Source organism: Tursiops truncatus, chromosome 17 (assembly GCF_011762595.2).
Source record: "Tursiops truncatus isolate mTurTru1 chromosome 17, mTurTru1.mat.Y, whole genome shotgun sequence".
Classification (NCBI taxonomy): Eukaryota; Metazoa; Chordata; class Mammalia; order Artiodactyla; family Delphinidae; genus Tursiops; species Tursiops truncatus.
The window spans coordinates 30,678,747-30,692,946 of NC_047050.1; the positions used below are offsets into that span (position 1 = coordinate 30,678,747).

The window sequence follows — 14,200 nt, forward strand, 5'->3', positions numbered from 1 at the left end:
AGCTTCCTACCTTGAAAACAAACATCTCACGGCGAAGAATAGCTAGAGTGTTAAAGTTCCCATCACAGATGTTGGGTTTGGCTCCAGGATAGGAAGGTCTGCCAGTGGGAGGCCGGGGAGGTTTGGGCCGGTCATTCTTCCTTGGGTCAGCTGGAGGATTAGAGCGGTGTGGGGGCACTGTCGGTAGAGGTCTTGTTGGTGGAGGAATCTTGTCAGGTGGACCTTTTGAAAATATGAGGACAGCACTTGGCTCACTTAAAACTGGAATAGTGCTGGAAAATATGCTACATAGGACAATCACTTATCAGTGGAGGGTTCAGACTAAGCAAGTTAAGAGGTCTTTAAGATTGTATACTTCCTGAAAAAACAAACCATCTTACCCAACAAACCATTGCTAAGTCTATCGGAAACTGTCTTTATTGTGCTGAATTCTGGATCCAAGTAACTAGGCCTTCTTTGTTAATTTTTAATGATTTTTAAAATAGCTTCACCACAGCCCTTATTGGAAAGTCTGTTTTCAAATAATTTTTTGGAAGTAGGTAGTGTATTAATTATAAATAAATTAAAATGAATACTGGAACCATGCATGTAAGCTCCACCAAAGTTAATCCTAGATTTTGATAGACGATTCTACGCAAATATTTCTAATATTGTTAATAGCTCATTAACAAATCAAAGTTTATTCTATCCCTATGTATCTAACTGTATTTTATCAACTTTTCCTGACTTTCATTATTTTCTTCTAATGAAATGTTTTCACAGATTGCTAGAAGAGTGTTTCATTTGAATACTGAATCTAAAACACCTATTGATTAAAACACCACTAATAAAATATTAATGTAAAGAAGTATTTCTAAAAAGAGGTTTCTAAATCAAGCCAAAGTTTATAGATGTAATTTGGTACAGATGTAAAGCATCATTTCTCAAGGGATTTATGTTTTTAAAAAGAAATACAGAGCTGTTCACACTTATTATTTAGATATGGAAAGAATACTCTTTTGCAGACCTTCAGTCTAGACTACTAATTCATGAGGTCATGAGAAAGAGCCTCCTTTCAGTTAACTACTTTGGCAGAATTTCTGATGACACACACATAGGCATTGGCTAGCTCATTCAACATATGAGCTATTTAGTTTTGAGTCCCGGACATTTCTCTTTTCTCAGTATCCCCCAAATAAAGAGCAGCACAAAAGTTGACCTTTTTTTCCAAAACTAATGTTAACCTTGAGAGAATGGTCACCACTGAGACATTGAACTTGAAAAATTCATGAATGCAAAACAGATTAGTGAACTTAAACTGTGATATTTAAAAATGCAAATGACATCTTCTGAGTACTGAATATTACAGACAGCACACATTTGTTTTTGGTAAAATGAAAGCTTCACTTCATTAATTTAGTAAAGCATATTCTCTATATGTTAATAATAAATGTCAAGTTCTTAACAATTTTGTGTGGAATAAATGTCTTTATAAAGGTCAATTGTCCTATTGAGGGAGTTAGGATTATAGTAAATATGTGTAATAGTGTTTCTTCCTTTTGTCTTACCTTGCATTCATTGACTGAACCCCATAAATTAAAATTATTTTACTCTACTAGAAATTTATTGTGAATTATGTGTTAGTAAATGTAGCCATTTGTTACCTTTTACCTCTTAGTCAATAATTACATGTTTTTGAGTTCATTTTGTTACATCCATCACACAAGAGTATTTTCAGCATTTTCCAAAGTGATTTGTCTAGCATCTATCAACCATCAAATATCATAAACTGAGAATCAATCTGTCAGCTTCTACCAAAGTCTCAGTATCTTATATGAAAGCCTTCTATGACTCATTGTTTTTATTGGTTATATTCATTTATTACATTTTTACCAGAATTTTAAATACTAAATCTTAACTGACCTTTATTATAATTTCAGGTTTCAATTAAACTCAGTAAGAAAAGTTTATCAGTGCCTAGATTTTCCCATTATCTGCATATTAAGATATCTGGGATTGTTGCCAACCAAACTTGATTGATAGAAGACTTTTGTCAATAGACCAGATTTTTTTTTTCAGTATTTATCTCTCTAATATACTTAGAGCACCTAACTCAACAAAGAAAACAGAGCAGAAATTCTGCACTTCACTATAGGATTAACCAAATAGAATCAGTGGTAACCTACCATATATTTTCTGGATGCCCTGCAAATCATCATTAGGTAGTTTGAAGTTGTCAGTTTCCATGTACTGGTAAAATGGAGCCATGATGGCAGTAGGGTCATTGGAATGCTCCAGTCCCAGAGCATGTCCCAGTTCATGAACCGCTACAAGAAATAAGTCATTTCCTGTGCAAATGAGAAGAAAAGATACTATTATAACTAATATCCAAGTATAAAATTGACAAGGACAATTGGTGTTATCAAAATTTTACCCAAGAAAAATAAGGGGAACTTTTTATTTCAACTATCAGTGTGATTTTATCATTGGATTATCTATGGGCAAAATTCAATATGTGATTTTAAAAAGGGGGGTTGGTGGTGGGGAGGTGATGATAGTGAAGTCACAGAAATTTAGAAACTGAAAGAGAAGAATAAAGAATAAAAGTTGAAGAAAGAACATTAGCATCAGAAATTGCTACTACTGCTGTTGAAATATTCTTCCAATTAGAAAGCATGTAATATACTATATCTCACTTATGTAACCTTCATAGTGAACATAATTCTAAGAATTCAGCAAAAAATATAGGGTAGTTACAATACCTACTTTTACACAGATGAGTAAATTATGGCATAGAAGGGACAAATCTTGTCAAGAATAGCAAATCTTTGTATTTACAGAGCTGTGACAAGAACTTAGGTTATTATAACTCCTAGACTAAGGCTTCTCTTTCTTAGTAGCCTATAATAATGTAAAATAAAAGTCATAGGCTAGCAGTCATGAAAACTAGGAATCTAGTCTTAGCTCTGTAAATACAAATTCTAATCAATTCATACATAATCTGAACAAAACGTATTTATCTTAGAGGGTCTGTTTCTCACTGAAAATAAAAAAAAATCTCTTCCACTAGTAGTAAACGTGCACAGTAAATCTATTTAGCGCAAACTCTCAGAGATACTTTGTCTGACTTTGTTCAGTCAAACCCCTGCTAATGGCCTCTACATGTTGTCCACTCCTGGATCATCATAACTCAGCTCCTGAGGAAAAGAGCCAGTCCTCCATGTATATTTGTAAATTCCAAAAATTTAGTCGAACCACATGAGCATCAATGAGTTGGGGCTGTTATTCTTCTGTGGTGACAGATACAAAGAGAAGAAAGAGCCTAAAATTAAAACTCATGATCCCAAAATGTCAAATATAAGAGATTATTATTACCTTAAGAATGCATTTAAAGGAATTAAAGAACATGACTTAAGGACAAAACAGGGAGTGAAATTATAGGGTGCATATAGGGAAAAATGTATAGTGGGAGAAAGGACAACTTCCGGTAACTGTCTTTGCTTAAATTTTTGTTATTTTTCTACTGCCTGCAAGATAGTTCCACATTCTGCATTGTTGGGAAATGCAGAACAAGTTTGTTTTTAGAGGAGGAATTATAATGATTTGAGGAAGTAAGGACAGAGAATGGAATTTCACAACGTCAGACAGTGGAGAATAAAAAGGCACAGGAGTTCAGAGATACTGGAGAACAGGATTTTTTTTAAGATGCCACTTTGAGTTAAAAAAAACAAACAATGAAACATGCTATCAGGGATCATCTAGTGAGCATGTGCTAGTCACAGGCAGAGATAAAAAACAGAAGGAAGGAGGGAGTCATTTAATAAGAGATGTAGGAACTGTGAGACTGTGAGTACGTAAAATAGGGAAAAGACTTCAGGTTGTCTCTCATAGGATACTCACAGGTGAGAGGAAGGTAGGGAGAAGATGAGTCACAGGCATTTTTATATGTCAGACATCTAACACCAACTCTGGAATGAGCACCTCTGTGATTTCATATCAGAGACATCTTTGTTAAGGTACAAATTTGATATAGATGAGACACTGCAACTGCAAATAAGGTGCAAAGTGGTAGGACACATATATGCTCAGCTTCTGGGCATACTCACACCCAGAAAATACATGTAAAATTTGGCTGGAATATGCCATCAGTGGGCTAAAAGTGAAATAATTATTTTTATCAAAAACCGACCTAGGGCTTCCCTGGTGGCGCGGTGGTTGAGAATCCGCCTGTCGATGCAGGGGCACAGTTTCGTGCCCCGGTCCGGGAAGATCCCACATGCCGCGGAGCGGCTGGGCCCATGAGCCATAGCCGCTGAGCCTGCGTGTCCGGAGCCTGTGCTCCGCAACGGGAGAGGCCACGACAGCGAGAGGCCCGCGTACCGCAAAAACAAAACAAAACAAAACAAAAAAACAGACCTAATTACAAAACAACGATCCATCAAGCAGCCAAAGGACCAACGAAAAACAAGGCAGTGGAACCAAGAGCAGAAAACTCAAGGGTTGGCATTCAAGGTTCCCAGGAAGCTCTGGTGACAGCTAAGCTCAGCAAGACCATAGCGCTGGCTTGGAAAATACCTCTAGACTCTCCTGGCCTTCTTTTATCAAAACAGATACAACTTCTTTGTCAGAAAGTCCCAATGTGGCTTTACAGGGATTATGCCTTGTCTTTATTCTTCAAAAGGAAAAGAATCCAATCTTCATAATTTCCTCCTGTGTATCACGTCCCCTTCCCTAGGAAAAATGTATCCTGAACTTTGTTTGTAGATAAGCTTGTAGGAACTCATTCTCTCACTCTTGGTCAGATAAATATCACCGTTAATTATCCATCAACATTTTGGACCTTGTTGAATTAACAAGCATTTCAAATCTCTCACAGGAAAATAGTGCTTTAGTCACTTTTTTTTTTTTTTTTTTTGGCTAGTAAGAGAAATGAAAAAAAATAAAAAATAAATCAAAATGATAACAGCAAAAGTCATTACATTTCATGTTCACTTCAGATCAGTCAAGTTTTTCTAAGCATCTTTTCCAAGGGTGGAGTGATTCCTCATCTAAGGAATAAAGTAAAGTTTTAGAAGAAAATTAATAGGCTCAGGACATGAACCTATGGCCTACTGAGTTTGCCATAGCACTTTTAATCAGAAATACTGGCCAAAAGCTCTAAGTAATTACCATTCTTCAGATGATTGGCAATAATATAATTAAACCATACTTGCAGCTTCACAATAGTTTAAAAGGGTAAGTTGTTAAATGAAGTACCACCCTGTGATTTGAATGCCACTCGGAACAAAAGTTGTTGGCACATGATGAGTTTTAGACAATTAAAATCCACCAGCCCTCTTTCCTAATGGTGAAAATAATAACTGCTCCTGTAACTTATCATTAATTCACATGATTCAAGATTCTCAATTGTAATATGCCTTGATCTTATCATCATGCAGGCAATAAAGGACAAATCAGCTTCCTGGTTCTTAATACAGAAATAGTACTTGCTTCTTTTGCAAGATTCTGAGTTTTGAGTTTGTTGCTTTCAATTGAATCTCTAATCTTCTTTCCTTTGTATACTCCAATATAATTTCAGGATACTGAACTGTATATTATGAAATATAATGCATTATTTATAATTTCCTTGTCATAATTATGTCTCTATATTTTATTCTAAGCTCGTTCACCCCTCCATGCATCTTCATATGCTGTCCCCTCTGCTGACAAAATACACTGAATATCAAAAATGACTATACAATATTTCATATGTAAAAATTGTCATACATGATTCTGACATCTATAATCCTATAAACGTATTCAAACACTAGCACCATTGAATCTATCTCTGGTTTCTCCCTTACTTGTGGCTGTCCCAGTCCCTCCAGAGGCAATCACTAACCTGAGTTTGAATTTCTCAATTCCTTACTTATATTTAATCAAATATGTGTGTTTAAATAAATTATAGCTTTAAAAATATAATATCATTCTGTATGTTATCTTCTGAAACTTGCTGAAACTCTGCATTTGTTTTTCTCATGTTTATCTTCTTGTTTACCTCTTTGTCAGTCTTACAAAATCTTATTAACCTTTTAAAACAAAACTCAGAAACACCTCTTCTGTGAATCCTTCTCCAACTCCCCAGGTAAATTTAGTTCCTCTGTCTCTGTGTATCCTTGGCTTTTTGTACATAACTTGATCGTAACACATATCATAATTGCCCTGACAGCTTCTGATGCATAGAAACTCTTAATTTTTACTTGTAGGTTAAATGATTGAGAACAAATTTGAGAAAATTCATAATTTCAAATACTTAAATACGTAAATTTAAAATACTTAAATCCATGTCTAGAAATAAAATTCAGAAATCATCATAAAATCTTTGATTAGTGGTAGTTACCTCAGTGCCTTCTAAATAGGATGGGCCTAAATAGGATAGGCCTCTTAAACCTCTGTCCTCTCACACTATCCACACATTGGTTTTGCTAGTTGAGAAGTTAAAGAAATATATGGGATCAGCCTCCAAGGTGGCTCAAATAATTCCCACCTCCTGGTATTTCATTGTATCTGCTTGCTAGAGCAGAATACTACAGAAGTGAAGGTACCTGATTTCCAACGTTAGGTCATAATATACATCATGACTTCCTTGTTGGTTATTTCTCTCTCTCTCTCATTACTCACTCTGGAGAATCCAACTCCCATGTTGTAAAAATAACCCTATATAGAGGGGAGAGGCACATGTGGAAAACTGAGGCCTCCTGCCAACAGCTGTATGAGTGAGCTTAGAAGTAGATTCTCCAGCCCTTTCAAATAATTGCAGCTCCAGCCAATAATTTCACTGCACATTCATGATGTACCTTGAGTCAAAACCACCCAGCTAAGCGATCCTGGATTCTTGACCCTCAGAACTGTGTGAGATAGTAAATGTTTGTTGTTTTAAGTTGCGGGGTGAATTTTTTATGCAGCAACAGATAAGTAATATGGGACGTTTTAGCACTCTAATTCCTCACCATTTGGTTAGGATTAGGAAACAGGAAAGAAAAGCTGAAAAAAGAAAAGAACTGAGTAGAAAAAGAAGTTACTCTGAAGCATCTGAGTATTTGTACAATAATCCTGAGATAAAAAATTGTATTAAATATTGTCCAGTCCAATTATCTCTACATAAACTGAAAGGTTTGGCAAAAATTCTAAGTCTGAGGGAAAGTCTGTGACTAAAAACTTCCAAAGATAAAAATATCAGCTATTTTCCTGTCTCATATGTTCTTTCAAATGTGTAAAACCTTGTACCTTGGTTGCACCTTTATTTCTATTCTCTTTGCACTTTATTGAAGAAAGGGTCTCTTTCTTGGTGAACAGTAAAACCTGTGGTCCCTGCTGGAGAGCCAGAAGAGTCTTGTAGACATGTGAAAAAAGAACAAGAATAAAATACTATGTCTTGAGCATTTATTATGAACCAGAATTATGTCACTGAATTTTTCATTGAAACTTCATGACCCATACTTTCTCACTCCCTTTCACTTGCTCAGTCAGGCTCTCCATACAAAGGAGCGTTGGGCTCTAAACCACATCCGGGCTGCCCAGCTCCACACAAGAGTTAGATCACTGCTGTGTTCTGCAAGATAGAAGGGGATAGAAGATGATCTTGGGTAAGATTTTCTTAAGTCTCTTATTTCCACTTCTACTCTTTCATCAAGCCTCCAGTTCCTCAAGGGTCTAGTGCCCTTCTCTTGCCTTCTTCCTGCCCACTCTTCCTATCCTCAACACTTCACCTGATCCCCAAGGGCCTCAAGCTTCAGAATGATTCCTTGGCTCCTTCTCTAGATGCTTCCTCTCAATTGGGTCATAGCTTAACTATGAAAAAAGCTTATTATTACAATAATTTATTAGTTGTTTACCATATACGAGCTAATATAATGCAATAAAGTTACAATTTTGAATAACATTTAAATGTGTCAGATAAATTTTATTGAGTTTTAATGACAAATCTAATTTTCTTTCACATATGCTCAAACTTTTAAATGATTTTTCTGTATATAGTACTGTTAATGATGTCCCAAGACTAGAATTAAAGGAAACAAAAAGTTCTTATAAAATGTTATAAAAGCAACACGAAGAATATCAGTTAATATTCACATGTACTGGTCTTTCCTGGTTGCGCAGTGGTTGAGAGTCTGCCTGCCGATGCAGGGGACATGTCCCGGTCCAGGAAGATCCCACATGCCACAGAGCGGCTGAGCCCGTGAGCCATGGCCGCTGAGCCTGCGCGTCGGGAGCCTGTGCTCCGCAACGGGAGAGGCCACAACAGTGAGAGGCCCGCGTACCGCAAAAAAAAAAAAAAAAAAAAAAAAAAAATTCACATGTACTATGTCTTACCATATTAGTTAAATTTTGTTTTTATCACCATTTTACAGATCAGGAAATGAAGACTTTCATAGGTTGTGTGATTTGGCCAAAGTTACCTAGTAACCGGTAGAACTGATTTAAGCCCAGTTACAGTCTAGGCCCACAATCAAAAAAATGTGTGCTGAGGAAGTGGCTTTCTCTACTTTGTCCTCAGCCCTAAATATTTGCTCAAGGCTTCAGAGTCTGCATCCAGGAGACAAGGGCCACCCTATCAAGCCACCTGTTTGAAGCTCACAGCTGCTGCACAGTTGCTGCATAAGAACTCTTTCTAAAAATCTGTAACAATAGTTTCTTTTTTTTTTTCTCCACTAAATAAATGCTGAACTTAATATTTTAAAACACTTCCTCAGTACAATTCTGGCTGCTCAAAAAGTTTTAATCATTTTCATTGCTTCTAATTTTCAAGTCTTAAAGCCTTGCAACAAAGAAAATATTTTCAAAAGAAAAGGAAATAGTACTGCTACAATTAGGATAAAGGTTCAGCACAAGGACTTCCATTTTCAAATTATATTTCAAAACATTTCTTCAGCAATTGAGGAGGGTTTCTGGGATTGTTACAGAGTTTGCCTGTTTGGATGCAGTTAGGTTTTGAGCATGCCACTAGTCTACAATAATAAGGCATAATTAAACACCAGGCCATTAAAATATAAGGAAAACAAATAGTCATCTAATAGGTCCTCCAAAAATCAGTAAATGTATTTTCAAAGATATGCTACCACCAAACATTTATAGCTTTAAATTTAGTAAGGACTTTAGAGTAAATCAATATAATTAAAATAACTTTGGTCTATTTTAGCCAGGTAAATTGGAACCCTAGGAAAATAGTGGGATAATCAAGGCCAAGGTAAATGTTTTATTCATTTAGGCTATAGTTTGGATATGAAGTCTGTTGTTTTTTAGTAAATTAGGCATGTCTTCACGACATTCAAAATAGTCCTTCTAAAAAAATAAATCGAGATTGGATGTGGGCAACTACAACATGATATTAACAAGAGTGTTTTTCCTTCTCTTGTTGAGCCTAGTTAGGAGTCTAAGAACATTCTCATTTATGTCCCATATCATTTATTCATGTGTGGTTTATATGTGCTATACTTTCCCCTGGACAGCTCAACTTAATGGTCAAGATGATTCTGGAGGTTTACATTCCTCTCTCTGTAGCCAGTGCAAAAGAGGTCAATTTTAGTGACTACCTAAACAAAAATAATTGTATAATACATGCAAATCCACTTTTCAGCAACTGACTTTAATTATATGCCCTTTTACTATATGTGAACCGTAAGTACTATTTATTCAATCATAATTCTAAGTATGTCTAGTATAACAATCCTGTCATTAAGTGCTACAATTTTCCAGATCAGCAGCAACTATGTGACATATATTTTTGAATAATTACTAATCATCCACTATGTGCAAGGAACTATTTATAGACTCATTGATAAACAATTTATCCTATCATGTAATTGATTTTTCTACTGTGCGCCAGACAATATGAAGTACCAGAGTCTCAAAAGATAAATCTCCCAAGTCCATTGTTCTTAATTAAGGAACTGAGAGTTTAGCTCAATGATTCCGAGCTTTGGGGGGCTCACAAGCTCCTCAGAGAATCTGAGAAACTACGGAATTTCTCCCAAGAAAAATGAAGGCATTAGCACAATATTGCATGTGATTTTGAAGTTAGTTTTACTCCACTTAAGTCCTTTAAGACAGATCAGATTTAAAACCCTTACTCAGCTATTGTCTGTAAAAGATTAGTCACTTATAAATCTCTCTGTGATTCAGTTTCTTTATTTGTAAAGTAGGTCTAAAATAACCTACTTATAGGGCTGTTGGTGGATTCAATAATGTAGTGTATATAAAATATTTTGTGAAGTACCTAAACATAGGTTACTGCTTAAAGACTGGTAGTTAACAGCTACTATGTTACTACTACTATTATTACTCCTATTCTGACTACTGCTATTACTACTACTGCTGCTGTTGCTGCTGCTGCTGCTGCTACTATTATTATTATTACTCCTATTCCTATTATTAGTAGACTTTACAAAGTTTTGTGTTAAAAGTTCCCCATTTTACATGACAAGAAATTGAAACTTCAGTACATTGGATTACCCAGGGTCAGAAATCTGTTAAGTATCAGAACTGGAATTTAAATATCAGTTTTGACTTTACAAAAACTAGTGCACTAACTGGTTAAACATGGTCTTGAATCAAAAATCTATGAGTGACAATGTTGGAAAGTATGCTAAGATCAAGTTTTGAAGAGTTCTGAATGCTAGGTTTAAGAGTTAGATCATTATGTAGGAGGCAACAAATACCATGAAAAATTAATATAAAGATGATATTGCTGTAGGGTAATTTGGCATCAGTGTGCAGGTATGATTGCAGTGGGAAATGACTGAAGGCAAAGGCAGCAGTTAGAAGACTGATTTAATAGCCAGAATTATTAGGTGATGAGGACCTAAACTAAGGCAGTGATGAAGGGAACAGAAAACTAGAAAGGAAAATAATTGAGTGATAGAATGATTGAAATAATTTCTTGAGTTATGCTATTTCCCATCATTAAGTTAAAGTTGATCATAATCCCTTAAACACCAAAATCCACATTAAAAATTGCTTCATATTTTACTATCATTACTGCTAAAGATAGAAAAATTGAACCTAGATTTTAATTTTCAAAGTATACCATTTAGTATACTAAATGGTTATGATCTTAAAAGTTATCAATTTAAGATCCTTTTATAAATATTTCACATTATTTTCCCATAGCATCTAAAATTGACTCTATGCTGCAATTTTTGAGCTCAACTGGATAATGAATAATTAGCAAGAAATGGTAAAACAAAGTTGTAAAAAGTTTCATTCACTTGCTTGTACCAGCATATCTAGATTGTGATTCCTACATGTGTTTGACTATATCCGTTTCTTCACTGACATAAGCTTATCCTACAGCAGAAGTGCTTGAAAGGTTTACTGTAACAGCATTGATATGTTACTTCTAATAAACAGGGCTGGGTCACAACAAGGAGATAGGTTGGGTCTTTTTGAGTAAAAGCATTGGGCTTACTATGATGCAAAGAGGCAGAATTAGAACAAGCAAGCCCTCTGTAAATAGCATACACAGCTGCAAGCTCAAGGTCAGTTTGTGCATGCAGCATGCCTCTGCTCCTATCAGCCTATCTATCAAAACGTTCATAATGCTGGAATCCAATTCATACTTTCATATGAGAAGAATAATTTGCAAAATAATTAATACGTTTTGTTCATAAAATTCCTGCTTTTTTAGCCTACATGTTTGGACACCAGAAATTTTTGTTTTTATTTTACTTTGGATAACTTCCCCTAACACTTATTAAGCCAATCATAAGTATGTACAGAATCCTTAGGAAAATGTTGGGAAAGTAATTTTAGGATGGGGAAGGAAGAAGCCTAAGGAGTTAGGATGGAGGTGGGGCTTATTTGGGCACCTGGATAAACTCAGGTATTTAGCTGGTTTATTTTTACCTCCTAAATGAAAATGAAAATTATAGAACAGTAAGCTTAAAATTACCTGCTCTTGAGGTCTATAATACAGTCCCTCACAGAAAGAGCATATAAACTACAATGTGAGGGATGTAGCAAGGAGGAATTAACAGGAAAGCAAGTGAAATGTTATTACAGAAGACCTGAATAGATTTAGTCGTGTACTGAGTCACTTGAGTGGGTATATATGGCCCTCAGAGTAAACCCATACAATGTGTTTCTTTGCACTGGATATTGTTTACATGGGCAGAAACGACTGACGCATATTCAAGTACAACTGCATGTTTTCTGAAGATGGGAACATATTAAAGAATTAGAGAATTTAAAAGCTGGGAGGGTAAAAGTTGAGTGGTTTTCTGAATTTTGCTTTTCCTAGTTCACTGCCACCTGATAATTCATTTTTGGTGATGTTATGAACCTGATTGTTTAGGTATACATAGTTTCTGTTTTCAGGAGGAAAAAAAGAAAAGCAAACAAACAAAAACAATTCTCTGTACCCAAGTGTTTGTATAGAGATTTATTAACAAATCATAAACAAATTTGTTTTTATAAAACATTAATAAATAAATCAAACAACCATGACTATAGTAAAGAAGCCATAATATATTAATGATTCATTCAGAACTCCTGATGTTTTTCCTTTTTTCCCTAACAGAAGCATTTTCCCAGAAGAACCTATTTTGGCTCAACAAGGGGAGCCAAAGGTGATTAATATTAATTATTAATAATTATAATTATTAATATAACTTAATAATTAATTTATATTGATATAATTAATATTTTATATTAATTTATTATAATTAATAATTGTAATTATTAATATAAATTATTAACATTATTTTTAAAGGTGTTTCTTTTTTGTTTTTCTCTAAAGCAATCCTCCTTTTTACACTCCCTAGACTGCCTTATTTTTTTTTTTAGTAAAAGCCAACCAAATGTGAAAAATATAGAAACAATGATAAGCTTAACACCTTAACATAATCATGTATTTTTACAGCAAGCTTCCTATTATATACATATATATTTATTTATTTATTTATAACTAGTTACAGCTATTGATACCAATGGTGAAAGGCAAATGTGTTTGACTTCCTTCAATGCTCATTTTAGGGCAGTGATCTGAATTCATATTTGTGTTCTAAGAGTGATAAGATAAATGTATAATTTTATTTGAGCAATTAATTATCATTCATATGTGAAGAAAAAATTAAATGCAGAATCACAAATTTGATACTTATTTGTGTAGCCAACAATAGTGAGGATTAAGTGAACTAGTTCTTCAAAAATATTTTAGTAAAGTAGTGGACTTAAAATATATACATTTATATGGCACATATGAAGAAACTCAGAAGATTCATGCTTGGCCTGTTGTTCATAGAAAGTTTTGAAAAATGTTTCTGAATCTTGCAAAAGGATGTGATGTCACCTAAGTGTCTTCCTTACCTAATTTCTTCAAGCTTGCTTTTAAAGTGATGAAACCAAAATAGAAGATGAAAATGAAAGCAAAAATAAAAAAGACATTTCTTTTTTAATAATAGAAATGTTTTTCATCTGGCTGTGATTTATTCAACATATTGTGTAAAAAACGCTCTCATATTTTAATTACTTCAGCAGAGGTGTAGCAGAATAGCTTGTCTCAATTTTATTTAGCAAACAAATATTTGAAAGTCTGGGGTTTTAGCTTAGGAATTGGCAGAATATTCTATTGGCAATGTGCTTATGAATTTCAAATGTTCTGAAAAATGTTTTCTTTCTAGGATACATGAGTTGGAAGGAAACCATAACCTAAATGTCTTGACAAATTTGTGTGTGTGTCTGTATGTTTTGTAAGTAAAGCAATGAATACGGCACCTATGTTTCATGATTTTACAGACTCTATGAAAATAAATTCATATAATAACTTCAGTGTAGCCTCGGAAATTTCTTCAGCAGACAGGAAGACTTAAAAATGTATTACAAATATTGACTTAAAAAAAAGGCAAGGCATGCAAACTCCTGATTTTGAGATTTATTTTGCTACTAATTACCTTTTAATTGCAAAAGGCCTAATTAACTGGAAAGTAGTTTCCTCATTTACTAAAAGGGAATGAAAATTTATATCCACAGAGTACCCACAATGGTCCAGAATGTTAATCCTTACAACAACCCCTTCAGGTAGGTATAATTACCCTCAAATCACAGCTGAAGAAAGGAAGATTTGGAGTAAATGACTTAAAAGCTGATTAAGTGGCACAGGCAAGTTTGTACTTAGTTCTGTTTGAACCCAAAGTCTTTTCCCTGTTCTGAATATGACTTTCAATTGATTTATTATCACAAACAC

General features: G+C 34.5%; 1 protein-coding gene across 1 annotated transcript in view; it reads right to left on the bottom strand.

Annotated features, from left to right (window-relative positions):
- The window catches only part of MMP16 (matrix metallopeptidase 16), a 342,034-nt gene that overhangs the window by 108,401 nt on the left and 219,433 nt on the right, over positions 1 to 14,200 (bottom strand). The window contains exons 5-6 of the mRNA XM_019926341.3: positions 2,166 to 2,327; positions 11 to 222 (exon numbers count right to left, since the gene is read on the bottom strand). Coding sequence (XP_019781900.1) covers positions 11 to 222; positions 2,166 to 2,327 — 374 coding nt within the window. The remainder of the gene's footprint in view (positions 1 to 10; positions 223 to 2,165; positions 2,328 to 14,200) is intronic.